Source organism: Pyrus communis, chromosome 2, assembly GCF_041283825.1.
Source record: "Pyrus communis isolate YQ-2024b chromosome 2, ASM4128382v1, whole genome shotgun sequence".
NCBI classification, from domain to species: domain Eukaryota; kingdom Viridiplantae; phylum Streptophyta; class Magnoliopsida; order Rosales; family Rosaceae; genus Pyrus; species Pyrus communis.
The window spans coordinates 4,398,841-4,416,498 of record NC_142566.1 but is presented as its reverse complement, the minus strand read 5'-3'; the positions used below and the strand labels follow the sequence as shown (position 1 = coordinate 4,416,498).

At 38.2% G+C, this 17,658-nt stretch overlaps 1 protein-coding gene and 1 long non-coding RNA gene across 3 annotated transcripts in view; both read right to left on the bottom strand.

The window, feature by feature from the left end:
• The window catches only part of LOC137746452 (TMV resistance protein N-like), a 45,783-nt gene extending 28,421 nt beyond the window's left edge, over positions 1-17,362 (bottom strand). Inside the window, exons 1-4 of one of the 2 annotated variants that reach the window (XM_088682308.1) lie at positions 16,767-17,362; positions 15,017-16,121; positions 14,509-14,817; positions 14,057-14,409 (exon numbers count right to left, since the gene is read on the bottom strand). In XM_088682308.1, coding sequence (XP_088538434.1) covers positions 14,095-14,409; positions 14,509-14,817; positions 15,017-16,121; positions 16,767-17,245 — 2,208 coding nt within the window. In that variant the 5' untranslated portion in view covers positions 17,246-17,362 and the 3' untranslated portion in view covers positions 14,057-14,094. Of the gene's footprint in view, positions 1-14,056; positions 14,410-14,508; positions 14,818-15,016; positions 16,122-16,766 lie in introns of those variants that run through there. The other variant, XM_088682300.1, reaches the window with a different exon arrangement.
• Positions 695-1,886, bottom strand: LOC148698378 (uncharacterized). Its single transcript, XR_015954668.1, has 2 exons — positions 1,807-1,886; positions 695-1,191 (listed from the first exon to the last, which is right to left on the bottom strand). It is a non-coding gene; the product is annotated as an uncharacterized LOC148698378 (long non-coding RNA).
• Positions 17,363-17,658: the final 296 nt, after the last annotated feature.

Below are 17,658 nucleotides of genomic sequence, written 5' to 3'. Positions count from 1 at the left end.
TATTTGTTTTTTTTTTTTTAAGCAATCTTTTGCAATTTTGCTTCAATACTAAGTAGTGAAGCATGATTAGAAAAATATATGTTTGAGATAGTTTGAATTTTTATCACAAATGGTCCTTGAAGGTTACACTGTTCATCACTGTAGTCTTTGAAGTTGAAAATTAATCAAAATCGTCCCTAAAATTTATTAGAAACATCTAGGGAGCTTATTTTCACAACTTTGTTTGGGTCTCACACCCCTTAGTCCCCTCGAATAATTACCCAGATCTAATCACCGCCCGTTGCAACCCCTATGACCCGGAACAAGAGGACGCCAGCTAAACATCACGGCAATTCACTATTTGTTGTTTTTTTTTTTTTATGGTTTTAAATATTTTTATTTATTTATACATTTTAATTAGTTTTCACGTGGCACTACTTAATTAGATTTGTAGGACTCATGCGTGTGCCACATTAGGACAATAAAAGAATATTTGACAAAATTAAGATGGAAGGAAGACATTGGTCGGTTTTTAACTTTAGGACCAAAGCGACGAGGGATGCCAATTTCAAGGATCATTTGTTATCAAAACTCTTTTTTCGGATGGAACTGAGAATTTTCTTGATTCTTAATAAGAGAGCAAACTACATGTTAGGAATAGTACAATCGACCCCGCGTAGGGAGGGTTTTGACATACAAAAGTAACACAGTACAACTACAACAGAAAAAAACTCATTGGAGCCGACAACAAATTAGCAGTAGGATCTGTTTCACATTAAACATTAGTGTTGCAGCATCATCCAACAAGGGACAAAACTTGCATCGTCTCAACAAAGATGCACCTCAAAACGGAAATAGCAATTCCGCTCAATTCCCACCCCCCACCACTTGGAGGGCCAAAGTAGTTACTCGTGATCATAGGTCCAAAGGCGCCATGAATTTGCAGATCCAATGGTTAAAATAAAACTCCAAACTGTAGGGTTGATCTTCGAAGAGCCTACACAGACACAATCATGGAATACTTGCAAATTCACCTTGACACTGAATGTCAATCTGTACATGCTCAGTGGCAAGAGAAAATTTTCGGATTTGGATTTATCATATTGGAGAGATAACCAGGGGAGTTCAAAAAATATTGGGAGGCAACTTCTTCCTTTCTAGGGGTTGCTAACAAACTTCAGTTACAGGGTTTTTTGTGCCAAGCAGCCTACCCTGCATTATTTGGTCCAAATTGTTGGAGCAGAATTTGAGACAATTTCTACATTTTTAGATGAAAGGATTGCCTCAACCAAATTTCTCACATCTACGACACAGAAAAAGCAAATGCATTTTTGTCATCTATGGTACCGTTTGGTACGTGTGACGGGACGGAATAGAGTGGGACAAGGTGTTCCGTCCCACCTTTGGTGCGCCTAAAACGGGTGGAACGAGTTGTTCCACGGGACGAGTTTTGAGTGAATTTTCATTCCACCTCACCCCCCTGGAACGACTCGTTCCACATCCGTGGAACACAAAATTATAACCTCTCCGTCTCCGTCTTCTACCTCCTTGTTTCCATCTGAGGGCATCTTTGCTCCCGCTCCGTTCCGTTCCGTCCTGTCCCGTCCCGTCCCGTTCCGTTCCGTCATATCCCGTCTGCATACCAAACGATTGTAGTGGGCAAAAAAAACTTGATGTATGAAATGCTGAAAACAAAGAAACTTCAGGACAGTAAACTGAGATGAATTAACCCTATATTTTAATTTGTAATTTTAGTTAGCAGAATTTGATGAATCTGAGAAGAAGGAATGAAAGGAAAAGACATGAGAAGGAAAATGGAAAACATACCTCCAACTTCCTCTTTGATTCAATTTCGTCCACTGAATAAAAATGAGAGAGAGAATACAAGAATGAACCGTTACAAACTTCACATGCATCACATGCCTCGCATACTTGTGTCTTGCACGTGTATATCTAAGACAAAGTCAGCTACTATGACAGCTGGCACAATCCTAGTCTACGAGCTAGTCTAATCTCAGCCATCCATTTTCCAATTCAAACAAATAAGAACAAGACTAAGTAATCAAGGAACTTGAACTCTAAGAAATCAGCTTCAAGGCTTAATCACTAACAATACATACTTGATTGAAAAGAAAGAAAAAACAAGTTTACAAAACATATGGATAAGTAAATACTGACCACGTACCAACCACAAGTGAAGAAAGAAATACGCAAAAAAGCAAAAAACTAAATAGAAAAGCTCTCAGAAACAGAAACTAACTCAAAACATGAAAGAGTCACAAACTCTTACCACACAAAATCACCATTTCTTCCCTCTCCCATGTCCCTTAGTCTTACTACTATATAAGTGATGATGCGCCAAATACCTCAATCCCCATTACCTTGTGACCCATAGATGCAACCCCATATCATCCCACCTCTCCTTGAGGCTGCCACCGCCTTCTCCTCCTTCTCTTCCTTATGTATCGACTGCTTGAGATCACTCCTCATTTTCCCTGTAGCTTGAGTCCACCATATCACTCAAAGGTGCGGTGCTCTGACACTTATCCAAAACCCCCAATGTGAAACCCCGTTCCTGAATTTCATTATTATAATCTACGTATTTGTATTATTGAGATTTTATATTATTTTTCGAGAATTTATATTAATTTATTTGAATTTAGATTTCAATTAAACTAATTACGAATAGTGAAGTTTGGAAAATTATTATTTACTTGTTGACCTTTCAAGGTCACAAGTAGCGTTTTCGAATAGATATCAAAACCACGAACGCATAGGCGAAAACCGTTTACGAGTCCGAATTTTAACGGTGTAGTTATGGAAGTTTGAAGTTGCGAAACTTTAGGTTGTGGAAATTATTTAATTTCCACTTTGAGGCTAAAGGGCCCAAATATATAATTGGGTTAAGGGAACCGGCTATTAGGAGTAAAAAAAAAAAAAAGGTGGGGACAATCCAATTATTAGAGGAAGAGAAAGGACCAATAGGGGGGTGGACATTTCTTTACCCCATTTCTTGAACCCGTGTACTCCACTAGCCATTTTTCAAAAACCGGCCAACTTCATGCCAATTTCTACCATTTCTCAAATGATTTTCTTATCCCCTTCACCTTCAACCTGCTCCACTACCTTCCTCCTTCCATCTCTACCAAAAATCAAGGGTTTTTAAGGTCTAATTCGAGTAGAACTCCACTGGAGAACCCGGGGGTTCTCGACGACGATTCGTCGTTTTGATGAGCATCACCATTCACCATCACCCTTGATCAACTTCTCTTGGACCCAAGAACAAGACCCAATCACTTGTAGGGGCGTTGGAACATCAAGGAAGTCGAATAGAAGAAGACCCATCTTAGGGTTTCCAGCGGGTTTGAGTGAATTTGGGATTCTTCCCGGTCGAATTGGACTTCGGCCTAGGTATGAAAGTTGTTCCTCTCATTGAACTCTACTTGCTTGCAAAAATTGGAAAATTTTAAAATAGTTGAATTTTTTCAGCGAGTTAGGGAGGCCAACCGCCACTGGCGGCGCATGACCAATGGGTCTATATTGGTTAGATAGTGACTTGAATATATGAGATATGTTTATTATCTTACTTTCTTATATTAGTATCAATTGTGAACATGAATTGGTCTTATAAATATGATTTCTATTGAAATGTGATTTTTATATATTTAGCCATAGACCTTTGCTTATTAAATAGGTTTTGGCTTGTGCACTGATGATGTTGTGATATATATATGTGTTTAATTATCTTTTTAATAATGTGATTGATAATTATGATGAATGTTATGACAATTATGGGATTTAAATATTGTTTGATAATTATTTGGATATGATTGCCAACTGAATACCTATTTGAACTTGGCATTACTACCTAGCATGAGATGGAGATGGAAGTCAGGAGATGAGTTAGGTACTTTATTAGATTTTTAGTAGAAATAGTAATTAAGGGAATTCCTTGTGTTGTGCTTCATATGACTAGATGTTGGTTAATATGTGGAATCGATAGCTTGTATGCGCATAATTATGTTTAATGTGTGATGATGAGATTGCACCACGTAGTAGTGGTACATGGATGGTCCTGCTTGGTATATCCGCGATGGGGGACCATATGTATTCAGGGGTGATCATGCTTGGTATATCCGCGATGGGTGATCACTGCCTGCATGATGAGTTTATGCCTATGGTCCTGCTTGATATATTCGCGATGGGGGACCATACGCATTCTAGAGGTGATGATGATTGGTTGTACATGGTACATTTTATAGGCGATCATATTTGGTTTGGTTCCGTTGAGTGGTCCAGAACTCGAGGTTGTTGAATTTCGTGGAGTGGCCTAAAATCCCATTATTTGGAGAAGTAGGCTTGGCCTAACTGTGTCACTCTAGCCTTAGTTTTATATATATTTGTGTCAATGGTTTCGAGAGTATTGTGAATTGAATTAGAAAAGATGTTGGACATCTGAGTGACTCCTTCGGGATTTCTATGATTCGATTATGATTTCATAAGGTATGAATTTAGAAGATATGAGAATGATTGTTATTACTTTAATCAAATTAATTAATTAATGCAGCTAGAGAATGGTTTTGTGTTTTGTCGACTCTTAAATATGATGTGTGTTGTGAATTGCGATATCGTGATGAGACATAATGATTTATATGTTGGATGGGAGAGAAATCATGTTTTCATGGGGATTGGTTATGTAGCCTGAGTCCAGGAATTACATGTTGTCAAGTTATAATAAATGATTGAGGAATGCTATGCTTTTCTGCTTGAACTTAATGGAATAAACGTCTGATTTTGTGATAAGTGAATTACGAATGGCTTGATCTCTATTGAGGGTACGTAGGTAGTCTAACGAGAAGGTTGGATATAGCCATAAGGTAAACGAAAATTTCTTTGCAATTTGATTCTCGAATTGTGATTTGCCATATCCCGGAGACGAGGTATGTGAGATATACGAGTATTTGGTGACGTCACGTGTCAATCCTAGACGTATGTTGGGATCGGGACGTGAAACCCAAGTGCTGAGAAATTATCATTTTTAAAAGAGATGTTACAATTCCCTCTACCTCAAGGAACTCTAAACGTTGCCGCCTCATCTCTTTCAAACATCAATGTCTCTGCCTAATCTCTTCCAAATGTCGCTGCCTCATCTCTTCCACATAGCTTGACTTCTTAGGATCAATCAAAATGTAATGAGGAATTTGTTGGCAGTCACACATCGGTGGGGGAAAAGAAAACTATTGAATTTCGAAGTTTGTATATTGATCAAAAACTTTACAAGAGAGAGAACAAAGATCTTTTAAAGTACCGGAGAACTCACTACAAATCAGTGGACTTCAGCCACTACACCACCACATGGTTTCTACCCTAAAAACCGAACACAACAAAGACTAAACAAATAACAATATACAGGTAAGGAAATCCCAAATTTTTGGGAAAAAGCATTGACAAAAGAGAAGTATGGTTGAACAAGAAATGCGATGACAAGTTGGAAGGTTGTAGCCATCACTTTAACCCATAACTTAGCTATAATGATAAGTACAACCCATACTTGTGATTTTGATCTATTCCAACACTCCCCCTCAAGCTTGGATCAAGGAGATTGATTGATCCAAGCTTGGACAAAAGACCTTGAAACACAGCAGTCGCCAATAGCTTTGTGAAGAAATCAGCAAACTGACGAGAACTCAAAGTGTAACGAGTTTGTAAGATCTTTGATTGAACCTTTTCATGGATGTAATGGCAGTCAACCTCGATGTGTTTGGTCCTCTCATGGAAAACAGGATTTGAAGCTATATGCATGGTTGCTTGGTTATCACACATGAGAGTCATTGGTTGAGAGCTAGAAAACCCTAAATTAGAAAGAAGGCCTTTGAGCCAGATTAATTCACAAGTAGTAGTTGCCATAGCCTTATACTCAGCCTCAGCACTGGATCGAGCAATCACACTTTGCTTCTTGCTTTTCCAACTTACCAGATTTCCTCAAACAAAAATACAAAAACCAGTAGTTGACTTGCAATCCAAGGAGTGTTTTCCCAGTCCGCATCAATGTAACCAAGGATGTGAGTGTGAGCATTGTTTTGCATCAAAAGACCATGTCCCATAGAACCTTTCAAGTACCGCAGTATTCTCTTAACAACTTGCAAATGATCCATTGTTGGAGAATGCATAAATTGACTAACAAGACTGACAGCAAAAGCAATGTCAAGTCTTGTTATTGTAAGATAAATAAGTTTCCCAACTAACCTTTGGTAGTAACTGATATCATTGAGTGTTTCTCCATCCATGGTCATTTTGTATTTGCAGTCAAGAGGTGTAGAAGCAAGCTTGCAATCCACCATATCGGCTTCTTGAAGCAAATTGAGAATATACTTTCATTGATTTAAAAACAGTCCCTTCTTAGAAGTTGCCATTTCAATGCCAAGGAAATATTTGAGTGTCCCAAGATCTTTGATGGCAAACTTCTGCTTGAGGGTGTTCTTAAGTAACACAATTTCACTGGCGTTATCACCAGTGTCAATGAGATCGTCCACATAAATAAGAACCACCTCCACTAGAACAAATTCGAACAAAGAGATGAATCTGCGTTGCTTCTCTTGAAGCCAACTTCTTCAATAACTAAACTTAATTTTGAGTACCAAGCACGAGGGGATTGTTTTAATCCATAAATGGATTTGTGCAGCTTGCAGACTAACTCAGAGTTAGTGGATTGAGAATGACCAAGATGGATTTTCATGTAAACTTCTTTTTCAAGTTCAACATTCAGAAATGCATTTTTTACATCCATTTAATGTAAAGGCCATGCATGATTAATTGCAACAGATAACAACACTCGAATTGTGTTCATCTTAGCTATAGGAGCAAATGTCTCCTTGTAATTTACCCCAAAAGTTTGAGTAAAACCACGAGCTACCAGTCTAGCCTTGTGTCTTTCCAAGGTGCGATTAGAGTGAAACTTGGTTTTGTACACCCATCTACTTCCCACTGTCTTTTTTCCTGGTGGTAGTTTGATAACACTCCAAGTTTTATTGTCATCCAAGGCCTTCAACTCTTCCTCCATACCTTTCTTCCACTCATCGTGCTGCATTGCCTCCTGAAAGCTTCTTGGTTCAAAAGCATTGGATATGGAATTGAGAAAAGACGCATGTTTTGGTGCCATCCTTTGGTATGAAAGGTACTCAACAACTGGATACCTTGCATTGTAAGTCACATAATCCAGCAGCCTTGAAGAAGGGTGACGATCACGAAAAGGATTTCTTCTTCTTCGAGGCAAGACAGGTGTTGGTTCTGGATCATCAGGAGGTGAGTAGGTGTTGGAAATGTGCCCTAAAGCCAATCATATGATGATACTTTATGGACATTTCACATGTTAAACTAATCTAGCTTAACATAAAGGGCAAAGATTATTGTTTAAAGCCGTCTCATATAAATGCTATGTACTTAAACGATAAGTCCAAGAAATATGTAATTGGGAGAATATGATCTAAAGAAGTTAAATACATGAGACCATTCTCTTTCGTCTACATATCCTAAATGTTCCTGATCATAGGATTGCCAATTGAACATTGACAGTCCGTTAAGATCAGTATGTGCTATGTCTTCTCTTAGGGGGAGAGTGACTGGTCTTGAGTCATTGGTGTGATTGACACCAAGACAAGCATGTAGGTGCTCAATAGAGAATGAGTCCACTGAACGCGATCAACAAGGAGTTCTCATACTCATGTCACATGAGAACTCATAGTTGAGATAATGTAAAGTAGTCCTTTGACCTGAGGCATTATAGTTGTCTTGTGGTTAGGTCCTTAATCTTTGACTATGTCAAAGTCACTCTATCAGAGGGTGTCCACAGCATAGTTGGGGTTAAGCCACTTAGCCATAGAGGTAAGTGAATGCGCAACAAGGGATCTCTAACCTTCAAACTGTTTGAGGGAGAATACTCTATGATATGATTAAGAATCTCTGGCCAGAGTATGAATGAGATTTAGGAAGTCATTCCATATCACATTCAAGGTAATCATATAAGTAAATGAATCACATTGGATAGTAGACATGAATAAACTATTAAACCAAACAATGTGGCCAAGAGTATTGTATTAGAGAAAGACCGTATTGCATTGTAATCCTAAATTGAATAGGTTCTCCACCTCTTCTGATTAGCTTGGGCAGCCATGATATACTGCTAGGTGTCACTCATGATTTGTGGAAGCCCTAAGGGTGTATAATCACTAAAGGGAGAATTGAAAGTATGTTTCAATTCACAATTGATTTGAAAAGTTCTAATCACCCACTACCTCACTAAAAGGAACCTAATGGATCGTACATCGTGTAAGGTAGAGATTGAATAAACCACAGAGATGAGTAAGGACAATTAAATGGTTTAATTATTTATGGCTATGATTGATTAATACGTTAATTAATCAAACAAATAAGTTCGTTATAGACCTCGGGTTAGTTTTGGGCTGCAAGGCCAAATGGGATTTGAATGTCAAGCCCATTAACTCAAGTAAAACACAAAGGGCTTGAAAGCCCAATGAATCCTTAAGGCCGGCCACATTATAGGATGAAGGGTTTTTGGTTCTTTTGTCACTTAATTGAAGGGACTATATAAACAACTTTATAACATTTCATCATTAGGGTTTCTTTTGGAGAAAAGATGAGAACACAAAGCTCTCTTTTCTCTCTAAGAGGTTGGCCACCCTAGAGGAAAAAAGCTAGCAATCTTACTTCCTCTAGGTCACTCATCTCTTCATCAATGCTCTCCTTGGTGTGGAGACTTAGAGGTTCTCTATTTTAGGAACTTGGAGAATCCATTCTACCATCCTCATCCAAGAAATCCATAGAGCTAAGAAGTAAGGAATGAAGGCCCCATCTCTTGGGTGATTAGCCTTTGCTTATGCAAAGGGGAATCAACAAAGGTATAATATTTCTCAACTCACTTTGTTCTTGAGTTAAGTCTTGGTTCACCACACTTTGTTCTTGAGTTGAGTCTTGGTTCACCACACTCACTAGGCCTTGAATTTCATGGGTAAAGTTTTATTTTTGAGTGCATACAAGCATGATTCCGCCTTTTAATTGTTAATTGCATGCATAGATGTTGCTCAAATGAACTAGTTTTCACAAATATTTCCTTCAGTGGGATGTAAGTGATTGAATTGATGGCTCTAGCAAAGTTTCCTCTTCATGACTTAGAGGATTCTCGTATTCTCTGTCAGTGGACATGGATATATTTTCATCACTGGTTGTTGGACTTGGTAAAGGGAAGGTTTCAAAAACATTCTCCCCCTAACTTAAATCCTCCATTGATTGTTTAAAGAAAGGTGTAGTTTCATCAAACTTTACATCTCTCGAGACAATGATTTTCCTTGAAGAAGGATTGTAGCACTTAGAACATTTTTGTGTTGAAGAATATCCCAAGATAACGCATTTGCTAGCTCTTGGATCAAGCTTGTCACGATGTATTGAAGCAACATGAACATAACAAGTACAACCAAACACTTTCAAATGAGACAGGTCAATCTTTCTTCCTTTCATGACTTCGTACAGTGATTTTTGATCCAAAACCCTACTAGGCAGTTTATTGATCAAATAAAACACCCCTTGAGACCAAAACTTCTTAGGAACATTCATATGCAACATTAAGGCAGTAGTCTTTTCAAGCAAATCCCTATTTTTTCTCTCAACCACTCCATTTTATTGAGGAGTGCCAACACAACTTGTTTGATGAAATATCCCATGGGAACTTAAGTATTGAGACATGTTATTTGACATGTACTCAGTGCCATTGTCAGACCTTAAGGTTTGAATATGACAACCAAAATGAGTTGTTACAAGTTTATGAAAATCTTTAAACACATTCATGACTTCACTTTTGCACTTTAAAAGGTATAACCAAGTAATCGTTGAATAATAATCCACAAATGTTACAAAGTATTTATAACCATCAAAATATTCAATTGTAGGTCCCTAGCTATCTGAATGAACAAGTTCAAACAATTTACTATCTCTAGACACTGAGGAATTGAAAGGTAACCTGGTAGATTTTGAGAAGTGATAAGTATCACACTCCAAACTATTTTTACACATTGTGGGAAACAAAATGGACAAAACATGGTTTGAGGGATGAGCAAGACAGTGATGCCAAGATAGTTGTTCCTGAGAAGGGCTTGAGCTGACTTGAAGACTCTTAGATTTTGGAAGATCCTTTGAAAGATAATACAACCCATTTAGGAAGAAACCCTCACCAATCTTCTTCTTGGTGACCATATCCTGAATGATGACTTGATCAGAAGAAAAAACAGCATGACAATTAGTTGTCTTGTGATTTTTCCTATTGACAAATTGTGAAATGGAAAGGAAGGAACATACAAGGTTGTTGACTCTATTTGATCGGAGATCAACTTAATTTTCCATTTTCCAACAACTGAGACACCCTTACCATTTGCTACTGATATTTGTGAAGAGTTTTTCATTTTTTCGAAGCCATGTAAATGTGAATATTTGTTTGTCATATGGTATGTGGCTCCTGAGTCTATTATCCAATAATCATACACAAGACTAGCATTTAAAGCAGTGCATAAGGCTTTCAATATACCTGGAATATGTTTACTTGAGCCTCCATGATCAGAATCAGCAAGAAACCCAGCAAATTTGCTCAGCAAGGCAATAGGGTTTTCAATTTCAGTCCCAGTTATGTTCTCTAGACCTCCACTTCTTTGTTTTCCTTCTAAATAAACAGCAAACTCATTGATCAAGCTTACTGGATTTGAAGTGAAGTCAAGCAAACTTTCACTTGAGGAAGGAGAAGCAGCTAAAGCTACATGATTAGCTTTGTACAAGGGTGGTTGTGAGTTTCTCTGGAATCCCTTGTTCTTCTGGAAGTTTGGCTTGAGCTCAGGATGCAAAATCCAACATTTGTCAATGGTATGTCCACCATAGTTGCAATGTTTGCACTTCAGGTCAAACCTTCTACCATTGTCTTTTCTATCATCCAAGAACCTGTGGTTAGAAATATATGCCCTAGACACAGGCAAGCTATTCTTGGTTTCAAGGTTCATCACTTTCCTTCGAGTTTCTTCACGTTGAATAATGGCACATACACTTGAGAAGGAAGGCAACTCACTGTTCATCAGAATGTGGCTACGTAGATCTTCATAGTCTGAGCCAAGACTAGCTAAGAGTTGAAAAATCTTATCTTCTTCAGATCTCTTCAGAAACACGGAAGCAACTGTGGTGTGAGGCCTATACATATCAAGCTCATTCCAGATACTCTTGATATCACCCAAGTGTTGAACAAAAGACTTACTCTCTTGTTGCAAACCTACAAGATCTTTTTTCAGTTGAAAAATCTGGGTAGCATTGTTTTGATTTCCATACGTCTCGCAGACATTTTTCCAGAGATGAAAAGAAGACTCTGAGTAGCTGAAGATCTCAGCTAGCTTCTTCTCCTTAGAGTTGAGAAGCCATGACATGACAAGTTGATCATTGCATAGCAATGTCTCATATAAAGGTGATGAGATTTCAGGTGTCTGAATGGTTCCATTCACGTAACCAAGCTTTGATCTTCCACTGAGAGCTAGTGAAACTGCTCAAGACCATGGAAGATAGTTGAACTCATTCAACAAAACTAAACTGAGTCTTTGATTTGGATTAACTTCTACTTCGGTAAATTTGATGTGGGTGAAATACTAGAGCTCGCAGGATCAGGCCTGAAAGGGTTTTCCTCAGCCATTTGAAACAGCTATGGAAAAACAAAGAGGTTGAAGAAGATATGCAGAGACAGGCCACTACGGTCAGTGCTTTGATACCATATTGAATTTCAAAGTTTGTCTATTGATCGTAAACTTTACAAGAGAGAGAGAACAAAGCTCTTTTAAAGAGCCAGAGAACTGACTACAAATCAGTGGACTTCAGCCACTACACCACCACATGGTTTCCACCCTAAAAACCGGACATAACAAGGACTAAACAAATAACAATATACAAGTAAGGAAATCCTAGATTTTAGGGACAAAACATTGACAAAAGAGAAGTATGGTTGAACAAGAAATGAGATGAAAGGTTGTAGCCATCACTTTAACCCATAACTTAGCTATAGTGATAAGTACAACCCATACTTGTGATTTTGATCTATTCCAACAAAACCAATGATTTTAAATAGGATTACCCCATTCTAAATTAATACCAAGGTCTACTAGGATAAAATCCACACCTGACGGAATGGACAATTGGTAATTAAACCCCACACCTGACAGATTGGGCAATTGATAATTATCAAGTTGGAGACTCTATCGAGTTGTTAGAAGGTCCCCCAGGCCCGTCCATCTTACAAAAACCACAACAAAAAAAAGGCCAAAAAAAAGCCAAAAAAATATCTTTCTTGAAGAGATGTCGGCCCGTCCATCTAACAAAACAAACAAAAACCAAAACAAAAAAAATATATCTTCAGAGATAGATGCTACTGCCTCATCTCTTCCAAATGTCGCTGTATCTTCATCTAACAATACAAACAAAAACCATAACAAACACACCCAAACAAAGTATCTTTATATGAGAGAGATATGCTACTGCTACTGCTACTGCTACTCCTACTCCTACTGGTACTGCTACTGCCTCATCTCTTCGAAATGTCGCTGTATCTTCTTCCAACCATCTAACAAAACAAACAACAACCGCAGCAAAAATAATTCTCTTTATCTTTAAAGAGGTAGGTGCTACTGCCTCATCTCTTCCAAATGTAGCTGTATCTTCTTCCAAATGTCGCTGCCTCATATCTTCCACATAGCTTGACTCCTCATGATCAGTCGAAATCTCCTCAGGATCAGTCGCAATTTCTGAATCGTGGGATTCCACATCAGCCACCGCCTCATTTTGCTCATTGTTTAGGACCATGGGTTTAATCTTAGGTGCAGTGCTTCGAAACTGAGCCAAATCCTCCAAAGTGACGAATCGCTGTTCTGGGCAGTAACCACGTATACCAGTTTCCTCTATGTCAAGGTGCTTCAAATACCATAAGTCTTCAGGCAATTTCGAAAGTTTTGAGCACCCATGGAGAGTGAGCCATTCGAGACTCAACAAATTGCACATACTGTCTGGAAGATAGACCAGACTTCTGCAGTGTTTCAGATTTAACGACACTAGCCCCTGAAGCCGTTCAATTGAAGAAGGAAGCTCTCTGATAGATGTTCTATCCAAATCAAGGCTGGCTAATCTTTCCATATTTTCTAATATGTCTGGAAACACCTTAAAATTTGTACAACCAGAAAGAGAGAGATAATTTAGGGACTTGAGTTGACAAATGCTGCTTGTAAGACTCTTAAAGTCTTTGCTATACCGTAGTGTCAATGTAGCAAGTCCCGTAAGACTATAAATTATGGATGGCAATTCTTCAATTGCAATCCCTGAAAACTTAACAATTTTTCGGCGGCGAGAGGCTTGCTCATGTGCACGCTCTGTAAGATTTTTGAATGTTGATGAGAATACGGTCCAATCTAAATGAAGCTGTGTTAGGTTCTCCGTAACTTTTAGAAACTGTGGAAAATTCTTCAGATTTGAGCAGCCAGAAACATTCAGGGCTTGAAGAGATTTCATATGAATGCTGCCTGGAAGAATCTTTAATCTTCTGCAATCCTTCAGGCTCAAGGTAACGAGTCTCGTAAAATTTTTAATGGATGAGGGCAGTTCTGAAATTGCAGTCTCATCTAAAATAAGGTCTGATAGGTTCATAACTTCAGGAATTTCTGAAAACTTATCCAGATTTGAGCAGCCGGAAAGATTAAGGTTTCGAAGAGATCTCATATGAATGCTGCTTGGAAGGCTATGAAGTTTCTTGCATTGCTTTAGACTCAAACTCTCAAGGTTTTGAAGATATGAAATTGATGGGCAAAGGCCTTCAACAAATGTCTCATCCAAGCGAAGCTCTCTTAATCCTTCCATGTTTCCGACATTTCTTGGAAAGGCCTTGAGCTTTGGACAACCAGAAAGATTAAGAAATTGCAACGACTTCAGTTGAACAATGCTGCTTGGAAGAATCTTAAGCTCTCTGCAATATTCGAGATTCAAAGTAACAAGCCCCATAAGATTGTTAATTGATCGAGGCAGTTCTTTTATTGCAGTCCCTTACAAATAAAGCTTTGAAAGCTTCTCCGTAACTTCTGAAATCTCTGGAAACTTCTCAAGTATTGAGCAAAAAGAGAGATCAAGGGTTTCAAGAGATTTTATACAAATGTTGCTTGAAAAGGTCTTGAGTTTGCCGCACCAACTTAGATCCAAGAGGACAAGTTTTTCAAGGGCAGAAATCGATGGGTGAATCTCATATAAATTTGTGCATCCAACAAGAATTAGCTTCTCAAGATTCTTTGCCTCAGTGAAGTCAGGTGTTTCCTTAAGACGATGAGAACCTTTTAAATTGATAATTTTCAACTTTCCCAAAGGCTGTCAATATACAACCAGGAAAATATGTGTTACCTACATAATAAAGCATGTAAAAACTAAACCATTTAAAAGCAGTATATAGGCAAATGATGAACGTACCTTAGTTCCTTTCCAGAGGTGTTCAACCCAACTATATTGCATGTCAATGTCAACAAGATTCTCTGGGTTAAAATAGGACGATAAAGACTTTAGAGGACATTTGTGCCAGGACAGATAACTTAATTTTTCAGAGAGAAACTTTAGATCCTCATGTTGCCATTGAATACCAAACTTGGTCAGTTGTTCTATACTGTGGGTATGGACTCTGAGTAGTCTTAGTTTCGTCATTTTAACAAAAGCGGTATCTAATTCCACCACATTGTCTGAGTGTGGCCAATGTACAATTATGCTTTCAACTGCTTCCGTAGCCTGTATTACCAAAATTGCACATTGAATAAGTGCAAACTTAAGATTATAATGCCTAATGCACATGTTTCTTGTGAATTGGATTTTGGTCAAGGTTGAAACTTTATACTTTTATTATTATTATTATTATTATTATTATTAATGGAAGAGAGAAGATTCGAAGTAATTACATTAATGGAGGGGAGGGGAGTGTATTTCTCACCGTTTTTTTATTTAACACATGATGAACATCTTCATAGCTCCACAACCTACTACGCCTCCCAGGCTCTTTTATATATTCTTGGCGTACGATTTCGCGACCCATTTCCTCTATTAAATCATGCATCTCGAGTACACCATCAGATGAGATAGAGACAAGAGCTCTACCAACTAGAACGTCTAATCCAGTATGGGGGTGGAAGTCACAACCCTCCATAATCCTTGTTGCAAAGTCTTTCTTCATTTGTTTAAAGAAACATGCAATATCAAGAAATATTTCCTTCTGCAAACCATCTAGTTCATCAAAGCTTGTTCTAAGGACTTTCTGGATTCCCAGGTGCGGGTTTCTTGCTATTTTCTTTAACTCATCTTTCCACACAAGTACACTTTTGTTATCGAGAAATGCCCCCAAGACTTTGAGTGCTAAAGGCAAACCTTGAGCATATTTTATGAAATGGCCCGACAGATCAATGTATTCTTCTGTGGGTTGCTTTGTACTGAAAGCATACTGCACAAACAGCTCGAAGGCATCATCGTCATTTAACAACTCGGGCTCATATATCTGATCACCAAGTCTACTTAGTGACTGTTTATCTCTAGTTGTTATAATGATTCGACTTCCGCCACCAAATGCAGGTTGCTTTCCAATTAAGGCTTCAATTTGGGATGAACTCTCCACATTATCCAGAACAAATAAAACTTTTTTCTTACCAACTCTTTCCATCATCTTCTGAAAACCATTTCTCAAAATCTGTGAACTCCCCACCTTCGTATTTGTGATACTAGATAGAATTTCTGCCTGCATATCTAGTGGCGCTTCACCTGCATCAGTTGAGGGAAAACGTCCCTTCACATTTTCAAGAAAGCAACGACCTTCGAAGTGATGATTGATTTTGTCATACACAGCTCTAGCGATGGTGGTTTTGCCTATACCGCCCATACCCCATATTCCAACAAAGCGAACGTTACCGACCTCAGGACATAATAGTGAATCCATTTTCTGTAAGCGGGAATCCATTCCAACCAAGCCATTCTTTTCTCTTGATAAGATGTTGATCAATTTCTTAAAAATATCATCCACAATCAACTCAATAAGCTTGGCATCATCCCTGTCAAATTTGAAAAACAGTATTGTCAAGTCTGGGGATTGCTAGTTATATAACACTCATCACACTGTCATTGAAAACGCAAAGTAACGACCCAATAATTCTCAATTACTCTTCTTTCGTTTACTCAATGCACTCTTCTAAGTTCAATCAACATATAAGAGAACTAGTCATCTATATCCTCTCCAGATGTTTTATAGACCTTTTAATCCTGGCCATATATATTGATCTTTCTGTGAAGAATTAATTTAACTTGTTCTTTTTTACTTATTAATGTTGGACGACGTCTTTTGTACATTATGTCTCCTCTCTGTTTCTTACACCTGCTCTTTCCTCATCATGAAATTTTTGTACAAACGACGTCATCCCATGTGAAAAAGTAAATAAAAACAAGTGAATTCTTCACCGCAAGATCAATATCAAGGGCCCCTAATTTTTTTAATTAGTTTCCTCTTCCCTTCTCATATCAAATATCTAGGTCTGGTGGTGGAAAGTTTTGCAGAGAGTTGATGAGTATTCAGTTTTGTAGAGGGAAATTAGCAACTATAAACGAAATAAGAATTTTCTTCAAAACTAAAAAGACCAAAACAGGAAATTAGCTAAACTTCTAAACTAGTAAGTTAATAAGATAATGAAGGACTGAGTTACTGGTAATTTTGTGAATCCCAGCCACATAAATCGGGTGCTCTTTGTAGAGCAGACCTCCACCGCTGCACGTCTTCCATGTCGGCGTTAGGATCATGTTCATGTTTAGAAAAAGCTTCCTCAAAACTTCCCTCGATTTTACGAACATGAGATGGGTCTACTTCGTAGAAAATGGGAATCACAATCTGCTTCTTCTGATCCATGCATTGCAGGATTTGGACGAGTTCTTTCAAGCACCATGTGGAAGAACCGTAGTTTTGAGAAAAAACTACAATTGAAAGCCTCGAGTCGCTTATAGCTGTCAGTAGCTGTGAAAGGCAGTTGCCTTTTCTGAGCTCTTCAGCGTCAATGAAAGTGTTGATTGAGTTCTGAACTAGAGCTTTGTAGAGATGGCCGATGAAGGTCCTGCGAGTGTCTTCGCCTCGAAAATTCAAGAAGACATCATATTTCCAATCAGGAACAGATGAAGAAGAAGAAGCCATCAACAAACACAAGATCGACAGCCTAATGTGAGTCTCGTGTAGCCCCTTAACAAACTCAAGACTGCAGGTTAACGACCCCCTTCATTGGTTCTCACTAGAAAAATGGGATGCATCTTCAAGGAGGGAGCTTTGAAGTTGCCGGGAAAGAAATGATCGTGTGGCTAAAGTCCAATAACAAATACAAATGAAAGAAAGTAACATTCCTATTTTATTAAGCTTTTTTATTCAAAATAATCTCTAAGATTGGCATAACTCTTCATTTTGGTTTCTGAGATTTAAAATCGACAAAAGTGGTCCTTGAGATTGTCCACCGTCAATCATTTTGATCATTCTGTGAAAAAACTCAATTAAAATTAAGGGTATTTTTGTCAAATGAACCCCTCCCTTAACTGATGATTTCTTCAATTTGACGG